This window comes from Pseudophryne corroboree, chromosome 6, assembly GCF_028390025.1.
Source record: "Pseudophryne corroboree isolate aPseCor3 chromosome 6, aPseCor3.hap2, whole genome shotgun sequence".
NCBI lineage: Eukaryota > Metazoa > Chordata > Amphibia > Anura > Myobatrachidae > Pseudophryne > Pseudophryne corroboree.
In genome coordinates, this window is record NC_086449.1 from 662,056,092 (window position 1) to 662,080,189 (window position 24,098).

The window sequence follows — 24,098 nt, forward strand, 5'->3', positions numbered from 1 at the left end:
CCAACAGAGCTCTGATCTTCACAATATCAGAGACCTCAAAATGAGTTGAACAAGTTGAAACAAGGAAACTGATCTTCCACACTTTTTGAAGCTCTAATTTGAACTACCGTTCATATTTTATAAGAGGTTATTACTATGGTGATTTTGGGCGAGATGTATAAAAGCAAGTGGTGAATAGCAAGCAATTAGATTTTTGCTATTAATTTATAGAATGTGCTTTATAAATGATAGTTGGAATCTGGCTAGTTACTATGGGTAACACCTCCACTTGTTCTCTTGGGAAAGTTTGATACCTTTTATCAGACAAGAGAAGTAGGACTCAATATTCTAGGCGCTCTTACAAATTTAAAGGACTAGATTAAGTATCTAAAATATATATATATATCCCTTGCAATGGAAATTGATGAACCAGATGGTTGTGGATCAATGTAGGCCTTCTTTCTAAGCTCTCCAGCCCACGTATTGATTCATATAAGAAGAAACAAATATATACATGTGTAGAATAGTTTTTATATATAGATCACAATAGTTCACAAGGCTCTCTTTGTGCTCAGAGGAGTGGGAGCAGATCACACAAGGGGGCGTTCTATGACTCACACTTCATGTGGCTTTATCAAACACATAAAGGTATCTTTTCCACCACACTGACATGCAACCAATTAAAAATGTACCCAAAGGGTAAAAAGTAGGCGTACCCCACTTACAGAAATAATAGTTGTTATCAGTCTCATAAAGGTTTCCTTCAATCAATAGATGTAATTTGAATAAAGGGGCTTACCCTACTCACGATAAATGTGGATGTATTGAAGCATATCTGGGTTTCTTTACAGTAAAATACAGAAAAGTGGACGGACAAAAAAAAAAAAAGAGGCAACACTTGGATCTCGTTTAAGTGACCAATAAAAAAACAGTTCAGATGTACAGTGCATCCGGAAAGTATTCACAGCGCTTTACTTTTTCCACATTTTGTTATGTTACAACCTTATTCCAAAATGTAATGAATTCATTTTTCCCCCTCAAAATTCTACACACAATACCTCATAACGACAACATGAAAAAAGCTTTTTAAAGATTTTTTGCAAATTTGTTAAAAATAAAGAAATAAGAAATCACATGTACATAAGTATTCACAGCCTTTGCTCAGTACGTTGTTGATGCACCTTTGGCAGCAATTACAGCCCCAAGTCTTTATGAATATGATGCCACAAGCATGGCACACCTATCTTTAGGTAGTTTCGCCCATTCCTCTTTGTAGCACCTCTCAAGTTCTATCAGGTTGGATGGGAAAGCGTCGGTGCACAACCATTTTCAGATCTCTCCAGAGATGTTCAATTGGATTTAAGTCCACAATGGAATGCTGTAGCTCTGACAGAGTGACCATTGGGTTCTTGGTGACCTTCCTGACTAGGTCCCTTCTCCCCCGATCGCTCAGTTTAGACAGCCAGCCAGTTCTAGGAAGAGTCCTGGTGGTTCTGAACCTCTTCCATTTACGGATGATGGGGGCCACTGTGCTCATTGGGACCTTCAAAGCAGCAGATATTTTTCTGTACCCTTCCCCAGATTTATGCCTTGAGACAATCCTGTCTCGGTGGTGTACAGACAATTCCTTTGACTTCATGCTCGGTTTGTGTTCAGACATGCACTATTAAGTGTGGGACCTTATATAGGTCTGTGCCTTTCCAAATCATGTCCAATCAACTGACTTTACCACAGGTGGACTCCAACTAAACTGTAGGAACATCTCGGGGATGATCAATGGAAACAGGATGATCAATTTTGAGCTTCATGGCAAAGGCTGTGAATACTTGTGTACATGTGATTTCTTAGTTTTTTTATTTTTAATAAATTTGCAAAAATCTCCAAAAAAACTTTTTTTCACGTTGTCATTATGGGGTATAGTGTGTAGAATGTTGAGGGGAAATGGATTTATTCCATTTTGGTATAAGGCTGTAACATAACAAAATGTGGAAATAGTGAAGCGCTGTGAATACTTTCCGTATGTACTGTAACTAGATAATCAGCCCAGTGGATACACAAAGTCCAAAGTGATAAATTAAAAATTCATCAATGTATCAATAGGTCATACCAAGGAGGTATAGAGATGGATGGCCCACACTTCTTGCTGGTCTTTGCTTATATATTGCGCCAATTATCATGGATTCATTTACAATTGTTTGTCGATACCTTTTATCCTCTAGACCAGTGGTTCCCAAACATTTTTGAATCATGGCGCCCTAGAGTATCAGAATATTTCTCACGGCACCCCTAGGCCAAATATTTCTTATTGAGAAATTTAGAAATAAATATTAAATTAAGTAAATTGTGTTTATATGTCATCCTTAGGTTCAGTTGTGTGGTGAAGGACAAGATTTGCTTCTGTTTGTCCACATAGTTTATGACTGGCAGCCACCAGTGCTGGTTATGCCTATTACCTTGACCATAAATAATTTGAATTGGTCCTGGACCACTAATCCAAGGCGCCCCTACATGTGCTCTGAGGCACCACAGGGTGCCTAGGCACACCATTTGAGAACCACTGTCATAGGCCCACTAATGTCTTCAAGCTATACTGCTCAGTGTATACTACTGTATACCAGGTACTTATGGCGAGGAGAGGGACGGAGGAATGCTAATTTTTAGTCTTTGTTTTTAAAGTTTGTGAGTCTGATTATGTGACTGCATAGCTATAATTGATTTAATATTTTAATATTTGTCTTTATAGCCAACAAACCCGAACAGAGGTTGGTTTGTGTTTCCGTTTGGAGGAAATCCATGGTGGGTGTGTCTGCTTTCTGCTGTTCCAGCACTTTTGATTACAATCCTTTTATTCATGGACCAACAAATAACTGCTGTCATTCTTAACCGCAAAGAGTACAAGTTGAAGGCAAGTAACATATTTCTAACCATATGTAGTTTCATGTTAGTGTTACGTTCGCAGTACTCGGTACTCAGGGTGGACAAGCCCCAAGCACTGGAACGCAAGCTGCAGTATAAATGGAGCTCGACAGCACCCCCAAGAAGCCCTAACTCCGTTGTCTCACCCTCGTTGTCAGCCTACGCCTGTGTGACTATGGTTTCTTGGGCCCATGGCAGCCGCGTTTGAAGGGCGGATTATGTCTGCCCAACTCCGATGCCCCCCAGTCTTAGTTGGAGACAAGGCGTAGACTGAGACGGGGCGATAACAAGGGGAACCTCTAACTAAAGAAGGAAGTACTTAGTTAGGGGTGCTACAGAACTTAAATAAAGTATGTGCGGCGCAGCCGCCAAGACAAAAACTACAACCTAGGCAGTGCTGTTCACACACCGACACAACACCATTGTGTACCAGCGAGGACAACATACGCAGAACCCTCTGCAGAAAATCTAAAGCAAATACAACAAGTAGCTACAGCCTAGGCCGAGGGACGTGGCAAAACCGCTACTCACGAAACCGGTAAGAATACTGGCAAAAGGACAGGAACCCCCAAAGTAGCAGACACAGGCTCTCAGGACCGGAGGACAGGCAGAATTCCGACAATAAACCAGTGGACACCAAGAAACAGGATACTGGAACAGGAACAGGCAAAGCCACAGGACTCCTGGACAGGAACGCTTCAAGGCAGGAAGCAGCTAGACAGAAGCTATCAACGGCTTCTGTGTCAGGTAGTGAGGGAGACTATAACAAGGAATTCCTCCAATCACAAGTTCACAACAGAGACCCTAATTACTTATATCGTGCAGCTGACCTGCTGCACGACTCCAAACTGACAGGTGCAATTAGTTATATGGCAACGGGGAACGCGGTCCTCCTGTGGCGTCCCCGTTGCCAAGGACCCGGCGGCTCAGCACGCTCAGCGTCCTGGCATTGCCAGGCGCCGAGTGGGGAGCAGGAGAAGGCGCAGCGGACGTGACACGCCAGGACCGTTGCTTAGCAATGGCCGGGCACTGGCGCGAGCCGCCTCGCCTAACAGCTTAATTTCTCTTACGTCCTAGAGAATGCTGGGGACTCCGTAAGGACCATGGGGTATAGACGGGCTCCGCAGGAGACATGGGCACTACAAAGAACTTTAGATGGGTGTGCACTGGCTCCTCCCTCTATGCCCCTCCTCCAGACCTCAGTTAGATCCTGTGCCCAGAGGAGACTGGGTGCATTACAGGGGAGCTCTCCTGAGTTTCTCTGAAAAGAATTTTGTTAGGTTTTTTATTTTCAGGGAGCCTGCTGGCAACAGGCTCCCTGCATCGTGGGACTGAGGGGAGAGAAGCAGACCTACTTAAGTGATAGGCTCTGCTTCTTAGGCTACTGGACACCATTAGCTCCAGAGGGTCGGAACGCAGGTCTCACCCTCGCCGTTCGTCCCGGAGCCGCGCCGCCGTCCCCCTCACAGAGCCGGAAGATAGAAGCCGGGTGAGTATCAGAAGAAAAAAGACTTCAAAGGCGACTGAAGACTTCAGATCTTCTCTGAGGTAACACGCAGCAGTAACGTGTAGCGTTAACGCTGCGCGCCATTGCTCCCACACACAGCACACACAGCGGGCACTGAAGGGTGCAGGGCGCAGGGGGGGGGGGCGCCCTGGGCAGCAATATTAAACCTCTTGGGACTGGCTAAAGTATATAGATATACTGGGGAGGCAGTATATAAGATAACCCCCCCAGGATTGTGAATTTGAGTGGGACCGAAGCCCACCGCTGAGGGGGCGGGGCTTGATCCTCCAGCACTAACCAGCGCCATTTTCTCCACAGCACACTGCAGAGAAGCTGGCTCCCCTGACTCTCCCCTGCTGAACACGGTGACAGAGGGCAAAAAAGAGGGGGGGGGGGGCACATTAGATAGCCGCAGTGAGTGTATATACATATATTGGTATAAAAGCGCTGTTTAACTGGGAATTCTGTTTCCAGTGTCAGATGGCGCAGGTGTGTGCTGGCATACTCTCTCTCTGTCTCTCCAAAGGGCCTTAGTGGGGAATTGTCTCCATATAAATATATCCCTGAGTGTGTGGGGGTGTCAGTACGTTTGTGTCGGCATGTCTGAAGCAGAAGACTCATCTACGGAGGAGGTGGAGCAAATGATTGTGGTGTCGCCGTCGGCAACGCCGACATCGGATTGGTTGGACTGTTTTAAATGTAAGAAAAAAACTGTGTTCCCTAATGCACACCGAGTGAATAATATTACTATATAATAATAGTCAGATAATACGGAGATCTTAGTTGCGTATATCTGCAGATATAGGGTTAAGCCCCCAGGCCGATCGACAAGGCTTCTCCGTCACTGGGGGTCCCTAATGCTAGGTATGGGCCTGGGGTGCAGGACCCCACAATGTCGGCACAGGTCGGCCACCCCAGGTCAGCACACAGGTGAAAATTAATAGGGGTTAATAAGAAGCACAGAAGTGCTATGTAAGTGGTGTGATTAAAATAATATATACAAAGTGATAGGAAAAATAATAAGTGTTAATAAAGTGTTAGGGTGTGCCGACCTGCAGCAGCCCAGCAATATCGACACAGGGGCCACTGCATCCCACACCCACCCCATACATAATTACATATATATATCTGGGTTAAATTCCCAGTGTAAGGCCACATGGTAATGGCACCTACAGCATCTGAGAGCCAGCTTACCTGGGGATACCCCTGGCTTCCCCTATGGCACTACTAGAGTCAGCAATCCCTCCTAATGCTGACCCATTTGTGCCTCTCTATATACAATACACAAGGTGGAAAGCTGTTTTAAATGCAAATGTGTCTTTATTACATAAGAGATTAGACAAAGCAGAGTCCAGGGACAGAACAGGGAGTCAATCCATGGCTTTGACTGTGTCACAGGGCCCTTCAGGGTCTCAGAAACGTTCCCTGTCCCAAGTAGCAGACACTGATACCGACACGGATTCTGACTCCAGTGTCAACTACGATGATTCGAGGTTATACCCAAGGGTGGCCAAAAGTATTCATTACAAGATTATTGCAATAAAGGATGTTTTGCATATCACAAATGACCCCTCTGTCCCTGACACGAGGGTACACATGTTTAAGGAAAAGAAACCTGAGGTAACCTTTCCCCCATCTCATGAGCTGAACGCGTTATTTGAAAAAGCTTGGGAAACTCCAGACAAGAAACTGCAGATTCCCAAAAGAATTCTTATGGCGTATCCTTTCCCTGCGCAGGACAGGTTACGGTGGGAATCCTCGCCCAGAGTGGACAAGGCGTTAACGCGCTTGTCAAAAAAGGTGGCGCTGCCGTCTCCAGACACAGCAGCCCTCAAGGATTCTTCTGATCGCAGACAGGAAACTACCTTAAAATCAATTTATACACATACAGGTACTTTGCTCAGACCGGCAATAGCATCGGCTTGGGTTTGTAGTGCGGTAGCAGCTTGGACAGATACCTTGTCAGCTGACATTGATACCCTAGATAGGGATACCATTTTATTGACCTTAGGTCATATTAAAGACGCAGTCTTATATATGAGAGACGCTCAGAGAGACGTTGGTCTGCTAGGTTCAAGAGCCAATGCCATGGCGATTTCTGCTAGGCGAGCCCTGTGCACCCACCAATGGACGGGTGATGCAGACTCAAAGAAGCATATGGAAGTTTTACCTTACAAAGGTGAGGATTTATTTGGGGAAGGTCTCGCGGACCTGGTTTCCACAGCTACCGCGGGTAAATCTACCTTTTTACCTTATGTTTCCCCACAGCAAAAGAAAACGACGCAATATCAGATGCAGTCCTTTCGGTCGCATAAGTCCAGAAGAGGTCGGGGCTCTTCCTTCCTCGCCAGAGGTAAGGGTAGAGGGAAAAAACTGCCGGCTACGGCTAGTTCCCAGGAGCAGAAGTCCTCCCCGGCTTCTACTAAATCCACCGCATGACGCTGGGGCTCCACTGAGGGAGTCTGCGCCGGTGGGGGCACGTCTTCGACTCTTCAGCCACGTCTGGGTTCAGTCAGACGTGGATCCTTGGGCGATGGAGATTGTATCCCAAGGTTACAAGCTGGAGTTCGAAGACGTGCCTCCTTGCTGGTTTTTCAAATCGGCTTTACCAGCTTCTTCCCCAGAAAGGGAGATAATTTTAGCGGCAATTCAAAAATTGTGTCAACAACAAGTGGTTGTCAAGGTTCCCAGTGTTCAACAGGGAAAAGGGTACCATTAAACCCTATTTGTGGTCCCGAAACCAGATGGCTCGGTCAGACCCATTCTAAATTTAAAATCCCTAAGCCTGTACTTGAAAAAGTTCAAATTCAAGATGGAATCGCTCCAGGCTGTAATCTCCAGCCTGGAAGGGGGGATTTTATGGTGTCACTGGACATAAAGGATGCATACCTTCATGTCCCCATATATCCCCCTCATCAGGCGTACCTGAGATTCGCTGTACAGGACTATCATTACCAGTTTCAGACGTTGCCGTTTGGGCTTTCCACGGCCCCGAGGATTTTCACCAAGGTAATGGCGGAAATGATGGTGCTCCTGCGCCGGCATGGAGTCACAATTATCCCGTACTTGGACGATCTCCTGATAAAAGCGAGATCGAGAGATCAGTTGCTGAAAAGCGTCGCGCTCTCCCTGGGAGTGCTGCAGCAACATGGCTGGATTCTAAATCTACCAAAATCACAGTTGGTTCCAACAACTCGACTATCGTTCTTAGGCATGATTCTGGACATGGAACAAGAGAGGGTTTTTCTCCCAACGGAAAAAGCCCAGGAACTCCAGAACATGGTCAGAGACCTGTTAAAACCGAAAAGAGTGTCGGTCCATCAATGCACTCGAGTACTGGGGAAAATGGTGGCGACCTACGAGGCCATCTCCTTCGGCAGGTTTCATGCGAGGACTTTTCAGTGGGACCTTCTGGACAAGTGGTCCGGCTCCCATCTCCAAATTCATCAGTAAATAAGCCTGTCCCCCAGGGCCAGGGTGTCTCTCCTATGGTGGCTGCAGAGTGCTCATCTTCTAGAGGGTCGCAGGTTCGGCATTCAAGACTGGGTTCTGGTGACCACGGACGCGAGCCTCCGAGGTTGGGGAGCAGTCACACAAGGAAGAAACTTTCAGGGGATATGGTCAAGTCAGGAGGCTTGTCTACACATCAACGTACTGGAATTGAGGGCCATATACAACGGCCTACGTTAAGCGGAGAGTCTTGTTCGCGACCTACCGGTTCTGATTCAATCAGACAACGTCACAGCCGTGGCTCATGTAAACCGCCAAGGCGGAACAAGGAGCAGAGTGGCAATGGCGGAAGCCACCAAGATTCTGCGCTGGGCGGAAAATCACATAAGCGCTTTGGCAGCAGTCTTCATTCCGGGAGTGGACAACTGGGAAGCAGACTTCCTCAGCAGACACGATCTCCATCCAGGAGAGTGGGGACTACATCAAGAAGTTTTTGCAGAGATAACAAATCAGTGGGGACTTCCTCAAATAGACATGATGGCTTCACGCCTCAACAAGAAGCGCCGGAGGTATTGTGCCAGGTCAAGGGACCCTCAGGCAGTAGCAGTGGACGCCCTGGTGACACCATGGGTGTTTCAGTCGGTCTATGTGTTCCCTCCTCTTCCACTCATCTCAAAGATATTGAGAATCATAAGACGAAAAAGAGTACAAACAATACTCATTGTTCCGGATTGGCCTCGAAGGGCCTGGTATTGAGATCTTCAGTAAATGCTCACAGAAGATCCGTGGCCTCTTCCTCTCAGAGAGGACCTGTTGCAAAAGGGGCCCTGCTTGTTCCAAGACTTACCGCAGTTACTATTGACGGCATGGCGGTTGAACACCGAATCCTAGCTGGGAAAGGCATTCCGGAAGAAGTCATCCCTACTCTGATAAAGGCTAGAAAGGAAGTGATGGCGAAACATTATCACCGTATCTGGAGAAAGTATGTATCTTGGTGTGAATCCAAGAATGCTCCTACGGAAGATTTCCATCTGGGCCGTTTTCTCCACTTTCTACAGACAGGAGTGGATATGGGCCTGAAATTAGGCTCCATTATGGTACAGATTTCGGCCCTATGTATTTTCTTTCAGAAGGAATTGGCTTTTCTCCCAGAAGTCCAGACTTTTGTAAAGGGAGTGCTGCACATACAGCCCCCTTTTGTGCCTCCAGTGGCACCATGGGACCTTAACGTGGTGTTACAGTTCCTAAAATCTCACTGGTTTGAACCTCTTCAAACGGTTGAGTTAAGATTTCTCACTTGGAAGGTGGTCATGTTGTTGGCCTTGGCATCTGCAAAGCGGGTGTCCGAATTGGCGGCTTTGTCGCACAAGAGCCCCTATCTGATTTTCCATGTGGATAGAGCAGAACTAAGGACTCGTCCTTAATTTTTGCCTAAGGTGGTTTCATCGTTTCACATGAACCAACCTATTGTGGTACCTGTGGCTACGTATGACTTGGAGGATTCCAAGTCCCTGGATGTAGTCAGGGCCTTAAAAATTTATGTAGCCAGGACGGCTAGGGTTAGGAAAACAGAGGCACTGTTTGTCCTGTATGCAGCCAACAAGGTTGGCGCTCCTGCTTCTAAGCAGACTATTGCTCGCTGGATCTTTAACACGATTCAGCAAGCTCATTCTACGGCTGGATTGCCGTTACCAAATTCGGTAAAGGCCCATTCCACTAGGAAGGTAGGCTCTTCTTGGGCGGCTGCCCGAGGCGTCTCGGCGTTACAGCTTTGCCGAGCGGCGACTTGGTCAGGTTCAAACACTTTTGCAAAAGTGTGGGCTGGTATGAATCTTGCCCTTAGATTAACAAAAATCTTTTCCTCGTACTGTCCGTCTCCTCTGGGCACAGTTCTCTAACTGAGGTCTGGAGGAGGGGCATAGAGTGAGGAGCCAGTGCACACCCATCTAAAGTTCTTTGTAGTGCCCATGTCTCCTGCGGAGCCCGTCTATACCCCATAGTCCTTACGGATTCCCCAGCATCCTCTACGGACTAGGAGAAAAAGATTTACCGGTAGATTTTAAATCTTATTTTTTTTTTTATTGAAATCAGATTTTCTCATTCCTTTTTCAAGGACACTCTTAGGTCATTGGCTACATCAGAAATCATCCCAATTATCTGAACATTCCTTTACTACAATTTATGCAGTGTATTGTGAGTGATTAAATAAAAACACTTCACTGGATTTTAATTCACAATACTGTGGGGAAAAATGTTATTGGTGGACTAAGGGGGAATTAAACTGGCCCCGTTAATTTTACGGGTGCGAAAAACGGGGGTAGCCTTGGACTTTACTGTCCAGGGCTATTAATTTACAGCCCGTTTTTTCTCGCCTGTTAAATATTTTGTTTTCTGGTGGTAACACATAAATTACAGAACCTATGTGTTAACAGGAGTTCAGTATGACTTACCTAGGGTTGGGATGCCGGCTGAGCCATCAGTATACCGACAACGGTATCCCGGCCGTCAGCCTTGCGGGTTCACTGCACTCGCCACGCTGCGGGCGCAGTGGCTCTATGGGTGTCGTGGACACCCTCAAGTGTAAATAGCCCGTTAACAGGTGCAGCAAATCCAAAACTGTATATTTCATATATTTCTTTTTCGAGTCTGCTCAGACCCAAAAAGAAATACATGTTAAGTGCAGCCTGCCAATTAGATGGCCTTGTGGGATTAATTAGCCTGCAGTAAATAACCACGGCTAATTGAATTCCCCCCTAAGTTTACATATTTGTGTAACGCCCAGCAATGCTTATATAGTATAAAGCATACAGTAAAATAAATCACTAGTGGATAATTTACCAGCGGTTATAGAGTTCTCCCTTAACCTTTGCTCCGTGTGGGACACTGGATATATGCACAAAATATATATTTTTTCTAGATCTAAATAAAATCTACAGAATCAATAACAATGGCATACCTTTACATTTCTCTGAAGTTGAAACAGATGCATGTTATTAATGTTTCGTGCACAGTAAAAGTTAACTTTTAACCCTACAAGCTTAATTTTCAACTCTGCATAGTGGCCCTGGCTCCGTGACATCTAGAACAATATCCTCTACAGCAGGCATTCCCAACCACGGTCCTCAAGGCACACCAACAGTGCAGGTTTTAGTGATATCCAGGCTGCAGCACAGGTGGGTAAATCAAAATAACTGCGCTACTAATTAAGCATACCTCCCAACTGTCCCGATTTTCGCGGGACAGTCCCGTTTTTTGGGGACTGTCCCGCTGTCCCACCCGCGGGCCGCAGTGTCCCGCGGTGGGGGGGGGCAGTTGGGAGTCTCTGTCACCCGCTGCCCTGCTTAGCAGAGCAGCGGTGAATAGACGCTGTGCGCATGCGCACAGCGTCTATTCAGTGCAGACAGAGGGAGAGGAGGCATGCCAGCGGCTCACAGAGCGCTGGGCATGCCCCCTCAGTGACGAAAACGGGGGAGTGACTCGCGATCGCGGGTCCTCCCGCGAAACCACGCCCCCTTTTTGTAGGCCACGCCCCTTTTCAGGAGCGCGCACGGCTTCGTGGCGCGAGTGTCCCGCTTCCCCGAAGAAGAAAGTTGGGAGGTATGAATTAAGTCACCTGTGCTGAAGCCTGGATATCACAAAAACCTGCACTGTTGGTGTGCCTTGAGGACCGTGGTTGGGAATGCATGCTCTACAGGATCTGATGTCACCCAACTCTCTCACTGTTTGAGAAATGGACAGAGTCACAATACATGGCAGATATAGCATGTGCAGAAAGAGTTAGATTTGGGTGGGTTATTTTATTTCTGTGCAGGGTAATACTGGCTGCTTTATTTTTACACTGCAAATTAGACTGCAGATTGAACACACCCCACCCAAATCTAAAGGTGTGTACACACGGTAAGATATTTTCTTCCGATTCTGACTATATAGTCAGAATCGGAAGAAAATATAGTGCAGATCGCAAGGTGACAGTCACCTTGCGATCCCGATCCGATGCCGATGCGCGGCCCCGCGCGGTCGGCATCGGAAGAAAAAATAGGCTGTGCAGGCAAGTCAATCCTGACTATCTCTATAGAAGAGATAGTCAGGATTGAAATCGCACATAGCCAGCATCGCAAGCACAGTTATTATGTGCTTGCGATACTGGCTAAGTGCCGACCCGGCCCCCTGTCGCACGGTGAGAATCGGATAAGTCCGAATCTCACCGTGTGTATGCACCCTAAGGGTGTGTACACACGGTGAGATCCTTGCTATGTCCTATTTTTACTTGCGATTTCCCTTGAACTCCCCGGAGGCCAGATAGAACAGATTTTGACTAACTTTTCTTGAGATCTGTACTATGTGTGCTTACGATTTTGGCTTATGTGAGATTTTGGCTTATGTGAGATGTCATTGACATGTGAGAAGAACTAGATAGTACACCGATCTAGCAAGGATTGACTTGCCTGCACAGTCTATCTTTTCTTGCGATGCCGACCTGGCGGGACCGCGCATCGGGATCGCAAGGTGACTTTCACCTTGCGATCTGCACTAACTTTTCTTACGATTTTGACTATATAGTCAAAATCTTAAGAAAAAATCTCACCGTGTGTACACACCCTAACTCTCTCTGCACATGTTATATCTGCCTCCCATGCAATGCACATGGGTGGTCATTCCGAGTTGATCGCTCGTTATTTTTTTCCGCAACGGAGCGATTAGTCGCTAATGCGCATGTGCAATGTCCGCAGTGCGACTGCGCCAAGTAAATTTGCTATGAAGATTGGTATTTTACTCACGGCATTACGAGGTTTTTTCTTCGTTCTGGTGATCGTAATGTGATTGACAGGAAGTGGGTGTTTCTGGGCGGAAACTGGCCGTTTTGTGGGAGTGTGTGAAAAAACGCTACCGTTTCTGGGAAAAACGCGGGAGTGGCTGGAGAAACGGAGGAGTGTCTGGGCGAACGCTGGGTGTGTTTGTGACGTCAAACCAGGAACGACAAGCACTGAACTGATCGCATTGGAAGAGTAAGTCTCGAGCTACTCAGAAACTGCACAGAGAAGTCTTTTCGCAATATTGCGAATCTTTCGTTCGCAATTTTGCTAAGCTAAGATTCACTCCCAGTAGGCGGCGGCTTAGCGTGTGCAATGCTGCTAAAAGCAGCTTGCGAGCGAACAACTCGGAATGAGGGCCATTGTTTTGCCCAATTGCTAACAAAGTTCCTGCTGCGATCAACTCAGAATTACCCCCATATTACAGCTGCCCACCTACAGTGCAACATAGATTTGCTCAATTGTTAACTTTTATTGTTTGCTAACAACTGTGACTAACCCCCCTAATCCTAAACTGTGTTAGAACCTTCTTGAATAGCCAAATAAGAACTAACTATGCATGTAATGTGTGGAAATGTTTATTTTACAGAAAGGTGCAGGACTTCATTTGGATTTTTTCTGCATAACATTATTAATCATTGTGATGTCATTTATGGGTCTACCTTGGTATGTCTCTGCCACAGTCATTTCACTTGCACATATGAACAGCCTAAAAATGGAAACTACTGTGTCTGCTCCAGGAGAACAGCCAAAATTTTTGGGCATCAGGTAAACTGAAACTAATAAACTCAACATTAGTAGTTTTTGTTAAATTATTCTTAATTATTCTTACTGGTATATAAAGCAAACCATATATTTTTTTGTAACACAATGGGGGTCATTACAGTGCAATAAGCAGGTACTGTATTTTAAAACAGTGTCCCTTTGCTTCAGGGCCATACACACTGCACACTTTATGCAAGTAAAATTTGACAATTTCCTTCCACCGACCCTTCAATAATGAATTAGGACTACAGCCACCAATTATACTGCCTGAGTGAATCTGACCATCAGCTACCATAGGTGCAGGCAGTGCAGCTGCTATGGGGCCCAGAGCTGAGAGGGGCCCACATTCCCTGTCACAGTTACATGTGTTATATACATTTCTCTTACGTCCTAGAGGATGCTGGGGACTCCGTAAGGACCATGGGGTATAGACGGGCTCCGCAGGAGACATGGGCACTTTAAGACCTTTTAATGGGCGTGAACTGGCTCCTCCCTCTATGCCCCTCCTCCAGACCCCAGTTAGATTCTGTGCACAGAGGAGACTGGTCGCACACTAGATGAGCTCTACTGAGTTTCTCTGGAAAAAGACTTTGTTAGGTTTTTTATTTTCAGGGAGCACTGCTGGAAACAGGCTCCCTGCTTCGTGGGACTGAGGAGAGAGAAGCAGACCTACTTTACTGATAGGCTCTGCTTCTTAGGCTACTGGACACCATTAGCTCCAGAGGGTCGGAACACTTGGTACGCCTAGCTGTTCGTCTCAGAGCCGCGCCGCCGTCTTCCTCACAGAGCCGGAAGATAGAAGCCGGGTGAGAATGAGAAGCAAGAAGACTTCAAAGGCGGCAGAAGACTTCAGATCTTCGTGAGGTACCGCGCAGCGGTCGTGCTGCGCGCCATTGCTCCCACACACACACACGATGCACAGCAAGGGTGCAGGGCGCAGGGGGGGTGCCCTGGGCAGCAATAATTACCTCATAAAAGTTCACTGGCACGCATAGATACTGCGTGGGCAGTATATACAGACCCCCGCCAGTATAAAAATTAGTGGGATCGAAGCGCGCCATCCCATGAGCTGAACGCTCTATTTGAAAAAGCTTGGGAAACTCCAGACAAAAGACTGCAGATTCCTAAGAGAATTGTTATGGCGTATCCTTTCCCCTCACAGGACAGGTTACGGTGGGAATCATCACCCACGGTAGATAAGGCTTTGACGTGTTTATCCAAAAAGGTCGCCCTACCGTCTCCGGACACGGCGACACTAAAGGATCCGGCGGATCGCAGGCAGGAAACTACCTTGAAATCGATTTATGCGACTACGGGAACCCTGCTCAGACCAGCGGCAGCGTCGGCATGGGTGAGTAGCGCGATTGCAGGATGGGCAGATAACTTGTCATCTGACATGGACACCCTCGACAGGGAAAGTGTATTGTTGACATTGGGTCACATCAAGGATACAGCGTTATACCCAAGGGAGGCTGCGAGAGATATTGGCCTCTTGGGATCGAGGGCAATTTCAGTTAGGAGGGCGTTGTGGACCCGTCAATGGACTGGGGATGCTGACTCAAAGAGACTTATGGAGGCCTTGCCTTACAAGGGTGAACTTTTGTTTGGGGACGGCCTCGCGGACCTGGTTTCCACAGCTACCACGGGTAAGTCTTCTTTTTTGCCTTTTGTTCCCCCACAGCAAAAGAAAACGCCTCCATACCAGATGCAGTCCTTTCGGTCTCATAAATTCAGAAAGGGACGTGGATCATCCTTCCTCGCCAGAGGCAAGGGTAGAGGGAAAAGAACACCAGCTGCAGCTAGTTCCCAGGAGCAGAAGTCCTCTCCGGCCTCTACCAAATCCACCGCATGACGCTGGGGTTCCGCTGCGGGAGTCCGCACCAGTGGGGGCACGTCTTCAGCTCTTCAGCCAAGTCTGGATTCATTCGAACTTGGATCCTTGGGTGCTAGAAATTGTAACCCAAGGATACAGACTGGAGTTCAAAGACGTGCCTCCACACGATTTTTCAAATCGGCCTTACCAGCTTCTCTCCCAGAGAGAGAAATAGTTTCAGCTGCAATACAAAAGCTGTGTCAACAGCAAGTGATTATCATGGCTCCCCTGTTGCAACAGGGAAAGGGGTTTTATTCAACTCTATTTGTGGTCCCGAAGCCAGACGGCTCGGTCAGACCAATTCTGAACCTAAAATCCCTAAACCTGTATTTGAAAAGATTCAAATTCAAGGTGGAGTCTCTCCGGGCAGTGATTTCCAGTCTGGACGGGGGGGGGGGGGGGGGGGGGGATTTTATAGTGTCACTAGACATAAAGGATGCATACCTTCATGTCCCCATATATCTCAGGCGTTCCTGAGATTCGCTGTGCAGGATTGTCATTTCCAATTTCAGACGTTGCCGTTTGGGCTTTCCATGGCCCCGAGGATTTTCACCAAGGTAATGGTGCTCCTGCGCAAGCAAGGTGTCACAATTATCCCGTACTTGGACGATCTCCTGATAAAGGCGAGATCAAGAGACCAGTTACTGAAAAGCGTGGCACTCTCTCTGAGGGTACTACAACAACACGGTTGGCTATTAAATTTGCCAAAGTCGCAGTTGATGCCGACAACTCGACTGTCGTTTTTGGGCATGATTCTGGACACGGAACGACAAAGGGTTTTTCTCCCATTGGAAAAAGCTCTGGAACTCCAGAACATGGTCAGGGATCTGCTGAAACCAAAAAGAGTGTCGATTCATCAATGCACTCGAGTGTTGGGAAAGATGCTGGCAGCCTACGAGGCCATTCCGTTTGGCAGGTTCTATGCAAGAACTTTTCAGTGGGACCTACTGGACAAATGGTCAGGGTCCCATCTCCAAATGCATCGGATGAAAAGCCTGTCCCCCAGGGCCAGGATATCTCTCCTGTGGTGGCTTCACAGTGCTCACCTCCTAGAGGGTCGCAGGTTCGGAATCCAGGATTGGGTTCTGGTAACCACGGACGCGAGCCTCCGAGGCTGGGGAGCGGTCACACAAGGAAAACATTTTCAGGGAATATGGTCAAGCCAGGAGGCTTGTCTGCTCATAAATGTGCTGGAATTGAGGGCCATATACAAACGGCCTGAGACAGGTGGAGCATCTTCTTCGCAACCTACCTGTACTGATCCAGTCAGACAACATCACAGCCGTGGCACATGTAAACGCTCTGTCAGTTGTTTTCATCCCGGGAGTGGACAACTGGGAAGCAGACTTCCTCAGCAGACACGATCTCCATCCAGGAGAGTGGGGGCTTCATCAAGAGGTCTTTGCAGAAGTGACAAACGGCTGGGGACTCCCTCAAATAGACATGATAGCATCACGCCTCAACAAAAAGCTTCAGACGTATTGTTCCAGGTCGAGGGACCGTGGGTGTATCAGTCGGTCTATGTGTTCCCTCCACTTCCACTCATCCCAAAGATATTGCGGATCATAAGACGAACAAGAGTTCAAACGATACTCATTGTTCCAGACTGGCCTCGAAGGGCCTGGTGTCCAGATCTTCAGGAAATGCTCACAGAAGATCCTTGGCCTCTTCCTCTAAGAGAGGACCTGTTACAACAGGGGCCGTGTGTGTTCCAAGACTTACCGCGGTTACGTTTGAAGGCATGGCAGTTGAATACCAAATCCTAGCTAGGAAAGGTATTCCAGGGGAGGTCATCCCTACTCTGCATAAAGCTAGGAAGTAGGTAACAGCGAAGCATTATCACTGTATCTGGAGAAAGTATGTGTCTTGGTGTGAATCCAAGAATGCTCCTACGGAGGTTTTTCAGCTGGGTCGTTTTCTCCATTTTCTACAGGCGGGGCTGGATACGGGCCTAAAGTTAGGCTCCATTAAGGTGCAGATTTCGGCCTTATCAATATTTTTTCAGAAGGAATTGGCCTCTCTTCCAGAAGTGCAGACTTTTGTGAAGGGAGTACTGCACATCCAACCTCCTTTTGTGGCACCGTGGGACCTTAACGTGGTGTTACAGTTCCTTAAATCACATTGGTTTGAACCACTTCAAACGGTTGAGTTAAAATTTCTCACTTGGAAAGTGGTCATGTTATTGGCCTTGGCATCTGCAAGGAGGGTGTCAGATTGGCGGCCTTGTCTTACAAGAGCCTCTATCTGATTTTCCATATGGATAGAGCGGAATTGAGAACTCGTCCACAATTTCTACCTAAGGTGGTTTCGTCGTTTCACATGAACCAACCTATTGTAGTGCTGGTGGCTACGGATGTCTTGGAGGATTCCAAGTACCTTGATGTAGTCAGGGCTTTAAAAATCTATGTAGCCAGAACGGCTCGTATTAGGAAAATGGAGGCTCTGTTTGTCCTATATGCAGCCAACAAGGTTGGCGCTCCTGCTTCCAAGCAGACTATCGCACGCTGGATCTGTAACACGATTCAGCAGGCTCATTCTACGGCTGGATTGCCATTACCAAAATCGGTAAAGGCCCATTCCACTAGGAAGGTGGGCTCTTCTTGGACGGCTGCCCGAGGCGTCTCGGTGTTACAGCTTTGCCGAGCAGCTACTTGGTCAGGTTCAAACACTTTTGCAAAATTCTATAAGTTTGATACCCTGGCTGATGAGGACCTCCTTTTTGCTCAATCGGTGCTGCAGAGTCATTCGCACTCTCCCGCCTGGTCTGGAGCTTTGGTATAAACCCCATGGTCCTTACAGAGTCCCCAGCATCCTCTAGGACGTAAGAGAAAATAAGATTTTAAACCTACCGGTAAATCTTTTTCTCCTAGTCCGTAGAGGATGCTGGGCGCCCGTCCCAGTGCGGAATAAATCCGCAGTACTTGTACATAGTTATTGATAAGTCTACACAAGGGTTGTGTTGCAGTTCAGATCAACCTGTTGCTGATCTTATTTGTTCATACTGTTAACTGGTTTAGTTATATTCCAGGTTGTACGGTGTGTTGTGGTGTGAGCTGGTATGTATCTCACCCTTAATTAACAAAATACTTTCCTCGAAATGTCCGTCTCCTCTGGGCACAGTTCCTATAACTGAGGTCTGGAGGAGGGGCATAGAGGAAGGAGCCAGTTCACGCCCATTAAAAGGTCTTAAAGTGCCCATGTCTCCTGCGGAGCCCGTCTATACCCCATGGTCCTTACGGAGTCCCCAGCATCCTCTACGGACTAGGAGAAAAAGATTTACCGGTAGGTTTAAAATCTTATTTGTTCATCATTTAATGGAACATAGGGGCCCTTACAAACTTTTGCCTTGAGGCCTACAATATATCTAGGTATGTCCTTCTACCTGCTCATTGTAATGCGGTATAAAATGAACTGACGGCATTATAATATTACATATTATGAATTGGGGTACTGTTATGTGAGATAATATGAAGTGGAGACACTGCTATGGTTCATAAAATAAACTAGGTCACTACTATAGTGTATCACTGTTCTGAGAGGCATATTTGGGATCAGTACCTGTAGTGTATGCTGATCCTTGTTGTGTCATATTGCAGGATCCTAGGGTATCTCCAGGTGAGTTGGTTCTCAATTTAGAAATGCATTACTATATAACACAAAGTGGTGCTATTATCATGTAGTACAGGTTGAGTATCCCTTATCCAAAATGCTTGGGACCAGAGGTATTTTGGATATCGGATTTTTCCGTATTTATAAGTCTAAGCACAGAATGCATTTATGTTTCATATACACCTTATACACACAGCCTGAAGGTCATTTTAGACAATATTTTTTATAACTTTGTGCATTAAACAAAGTGTGCCTACATTCACACAATTCATTTATGTTTCATATACACCTTATACACACAGCCTGAAGGTCATTTAATACAATATTTTTAATAACTTTGTGTATTAAACAAAGTTTGTGTACATTGAGCCATCAAAAAACAAAGGTTTCACTATCTCACTCTCACTCAAAAAAGTCTGTATTTCGGAATATTCCGTATTTCGGAATATTTGGATATGGGATACTCAACCTGTATTGGAATACCGGGGAAGAAACATCTTAACGTGGCCGGTGGCTTGCCATATGTCTGCAAATGTATGTAGCTGAGTCTTCTGCATTTTAGGATGTACAGTATGTCTCTTTTGCTGGCCCATTGCGGTGCGTTGGGGGAATTTGTCTTGTTTTTCCTTGTATAGATTAACCCCTCTTTTACATGCCCCTGTGATGGACCAATACATTGATTTGAGCAAGTACCAGCCTGTGTCGCAGAGTGAAACACACAAGATATTCACCTCCATCATTAGTGACTGGAGCTGCATCATATTCTGTGTTGTGTTGTGTAATGTGATGCTGCATGCTCTAAAAGTACAGGTGTGGCACGATATGTCGACAGTGATATTTTGGCATAAAACTAACCCTGACACCAAATTGCAACATAACACAAATGGTAGCATATCCCTTACTGTAGCCTATCCCTTACCCTAACCATAATTGAATGTCGACATTGTGACTGTCGGCATTCACAATGATGACATTTAAAAATTCTTATTGTTGACATACTGAATGTCGTCATTCAGAGCATATCAACATTTTGACATCCTGACTAGAACCGAAAGGAATACCCACTTTTTCACACAAAGGAGTGTTGGAAAGCACCCTAGGCATAAAAAGGTTGTTGAAACATGTCTAAAATTGTCTATTTTATCATTTTTATCTATTATAAGTATATTTGTTTGTTTGCAGGGAGCAAAGAGTAACTGGCCTAGCAGTTTTCATCCTGACTGGAGCGTCTGTGTTTCTATCACCAGTTCTTAAGGTATTTCTGTACAGTAGAATTATTTGAGAGGCGCCAGTCAATATATTGGGTTGCAGAATGCTATGTGGCCACCATCTAGGCTTACCACGGGCAGTGTCAGGATGGAGATAATCCCATTTCTGGCTGCTTCACTTAATCCCTCCCCACAGTCCTTCTCCCAGATATTAGTTCCTTTATACGTACAGTTGGAAAAGAGAGTCATTGGAGTATATTTACTAAAGTGTAGGTTTACAGAAGTGGAGATGTTGCCCATAGCAACCAATCATATGCTACTTATTTATCTAACACCTTCTAAAATATAATATATAGAATCTGATGCTAAGGGCAGCATTTCCACTTATATAAAACTGCACTTTAGTAAATATACCCCCATTATCTTTATACCAGTCACAATTTTGTATAGTGATTATATTATTACACAATGCTGAATTGATAAAGGAATAGCATTTTATGGAGTGTTATAAAATTAGTCCAATGTATACAGACCGAGAGGGAGGTTTATATTACAGTCTAAAGGGAAAATGGAACAAGAAAGATGCAAGCTGCATATGGAACAGGCTGGTTAAAATGTCATGGTTAGAAAAATCATTGCTGAAGAAACAAGACGATTAAGTGTTAGGAAAAGCCTTTCTGAGATTATCAATGCCCTGCAGATGAGTGTTAGAGAAGTACCAGTGTGACCACCAAATAATACAGACTGCATTAGTGACCGTCATATAATGCAGACAGCATCAGTGATCACCATATAATACAGACAGCATCAGGGACCATTGTATATTACAGGGAACATCACCATGATCACCATATAATATATATGGCCAGATTTATCAAGCCTTGGAGAGTGATAAATAGCACGGTAATAATGTGCAAGACAATCAGCTCCTAACTGTCATGTTACACGCTGTGTTTACAAAATTACAGTTGGGAGCTGATTGGCTGGCACTTTATCACAGCGCTACTTATCACTCTCCAAGGCTTGATAAATATGGGCCATAATGTATAATATGGTGAACTTCACAGTGGGTGATATAGAGACATTACTGTGACCATTAAATAATACAGAAAGCATCAGTGATGGTCATATAATACCAAGAGCACCATTTGTTGCCTTGCAATATTATTCCTTCATCAATAATTAAATCTCTGTAAACTGCTGCGGAATATGTGTGCGCTATATAAATAACTGGTAATAAATAAATAAATAAATAATAATTAAACCTTCCTCAAAAACTATTAACTACTTCAGGATCATTGTACCCACTCCATTCAATGTAATTAATATAATGAATCCCTTTACGATAATAAACGTAATAACATTCTTTATAAATTAGTCCCAAATTCAACAAAAAATGCCATGCATGTAAATTAACCTCCAAATGAACTCCCTCAATCGCATAAAAAAACCCTTCACCTTAGTTTACTGTATTAAAGTATTAAACCCTTACCACTTTATTCTTAATATTAGCTAACACAAACTATGGGGGTAATTCCAAGTTGATCGCAGCAGGAAATTTTTTAGCAGTTGGGCAAAACCATGTGCATTGCAGGGGAGGCAGATATAACGTGCAGAAAGAGTTAGATTTGGGTGGGTTATTTTATTTCTGTGCAGGGTAAATACTGGCTGCTTTATTTTTACACTGCAAATTAGACTGCAGATTGAACACACCCCACCCAAATCTAACTCTCTCTGCACATGTTATATCTGCCTCCCCTGCAGTGCACATGGGCCCTCATTCCGAGTTGTTCGCTCGCAAGCTGCTTTTAGCAGCATTGCGAACGCTAAGCCGCCGCCTACTGGGAGTGAATCTTAGCTTAGCAGAATTGCGAACGAAAGATTCTCAAAATTGCGAATAGAAATTTCTTTGCAGTTTCTGAGTAGCTCGACACTTACTCTGCCACTGCGATCAGTTCAGTCAGTTTCGTTCCTGGTTTGACGTCACAAACACACCCAGCGTTCGCCCAGACACTCCCCCATTTCTCCAGCCACTCCCGCGTTTTTCCCAGAAACGGCAGAGTTTTTTCACACACACCCATAAAACGGTCAGTTTCCGCCCAGAAACACCCACTTCCTGTCAATCATCACACTCCGATCACCAGAACGAAGAAAAAAACCTCATAATGCCGTGAGTAAAATACCAAACTTCTTAGCAAATTTACTTGACGCAGCCGCAGTGCGAACATTGCGCATGCACAGTTAGCGGAAAATCGCACCGATGCAAAGAAAAATAACTAGCGAACAACTCGGAATGAGGGCCATGGTTTTGCCCAACTGCTAAAAAAATTCCTGCTGCGATCAACTTGGAATTACCCCCTATATGCCCACCATCCACCCCTACCCTATACCGTCATTTACCTTTTGGAGATCTTATCTATTCCCCCAGTTATAGCCACACACAGTTCAGGAAGCAGAAAGCAGCAGGCTGCTGCTTTTAGTGAGCAGGCCATGTAGAAAGGGAAGACAGGGGCCAAAGAGCCTATTCCTGCTCCCCAGGTTTGCGGCTGCAATTCTGCCTCCACTGGTAACTCCCCCTCCCTGCATCACCCGTTGCTCGTGCCCCGTCTTCCCCCCTTGCTGCGCCCCTAGGGAGACTATGTAATGATATTGTTGCCTACAGTGGAGCAGACATTTTCATGTTAAGGATAAGATCTGCCAGAGGTGGAAAATTATCACACCTTCGAGAGAGATAAAGCATCAACCAATCAGATTCTGTCATTTTATAGGCTGTGTTTAAAAAAATGACAGAAGGTTATGGTCCAGTTTCTCTCTCTCCAAGGTTTACTACATCTCCAGAGTAACAGCAGAGCATGGGGTATACTCATAAAGAAGAGAAAAGACCAAACTAGGGCTTTTCTCTGCTTTGTGCTATTCACAAAGCAGGTGGAGAAGTTCTTGAATCGTTCCTTTTGGAAGGTGAGTGCAATTCATGAAATAACGGAAAGCTCAGCTTTCTGTTTCCCTTCACAGAAATCTATTCGCCATCTCAGGATGACATATGGAGGCTTGTTAGGAGAGAAGAGCAGTGAAGATGTCTGTTTCCTGACTTTTCCCGGCCCACTTCTGAGACAGCAGCTAATTAGAGGAGGCCAGGGTATATGCTCCTGACTTGCTGGTCTGCTGCCACAGTGCCCCCTCGCTCTGCTCCCGCCCCCTAACTGCCCGCTTGCCCACAACCCCACCACCGCTGAACATATGCATATGCTGGGTGGGTCTCCTCATCCTTACTGCCTGCTGCCCCCTCGCACTGCCCCTACCCCAGCCATGGAGATGACCCAGCATATGCGCAATCATAATCACATGGGACGGAAGACGCCGGCTCATGCGCAGAGTATTGAAAAAAAAAGTAAGTAAAAGCAAAGAGGTGACGTTACATAAATAGCTACTTAACCAACTTATAGATTGCATCCAACTAATGCGATCTATAGTGATAAGTAACTATTCTTTACTGCTCACCTTCATGAACAGACCTCCATATGCGGTTAGAAAGGTGAATAAACTTGGCAGCAACATTCTTAATGGATTTTTATGAGGTGAGTCTGGAGAGGTTGGTGGTCTAAGGGTTGTAATCAGGGCCGGCGCCACCACTAGGCAGCTTTAGGCAGCTGCCTATGGGCGGCGACCACTGGAGGGCGGCACCGCACAGTGAATGAGAGACAGAATGCTTTTGTTATCATCCTGCCTCTGTCTCTGCAATACTGCCGCCCCCTCTCCTCTGCAACAGCACCCGGCAAAGCTATACCAGTCCAGCACTCCACTCCTTGATTGAGCTCCCGCATATCACCCGCTCCCCTCCCCCCCGCGTCATGATGTTACTCGCTCTCTCCCCTCCCTCCCTCTCCTCCTCCCCCCACCTCCCGGCGATTACAAATGTAACTGCACCGCCGAGCTAATTCCACAGTGCTCGGCGGCGTTACTAGTAGTCAGGCAGGGCGGCT

The 24,098-nt window shown here is 46.0% G+C and overlaps 1 protein-coding gene across 1 annotated transcript in view; it reads left to right on the forward strand.

Annotated features, from left to right (window-relative positions):
- Positions 1–24,098, forward strand: part of LOC134934645 (electrogenic sodium bicarbonate cotransporter 1-like) — a 365,846-nt gene that overhangs the window by 276,363 nt on the left and 65,385 nt on the right. Inside the window, exons 13-15 of the mRNA XM_063930029.1 lie at positions 2,723–2,884; positions 13,253–13,431; positions 20,093–20,165. Coding sequence (XP_063786099.1) covers positions 2,723–2,884; positions 13,253–13,431; positions 20,093–20,165 — 414 coding nt within the window. The remainder of the gene's footprint in view (positions 1–2,722; positions 2,885–13,252; positions 13,432–20,092; positions 20,166–24,098) is intronic.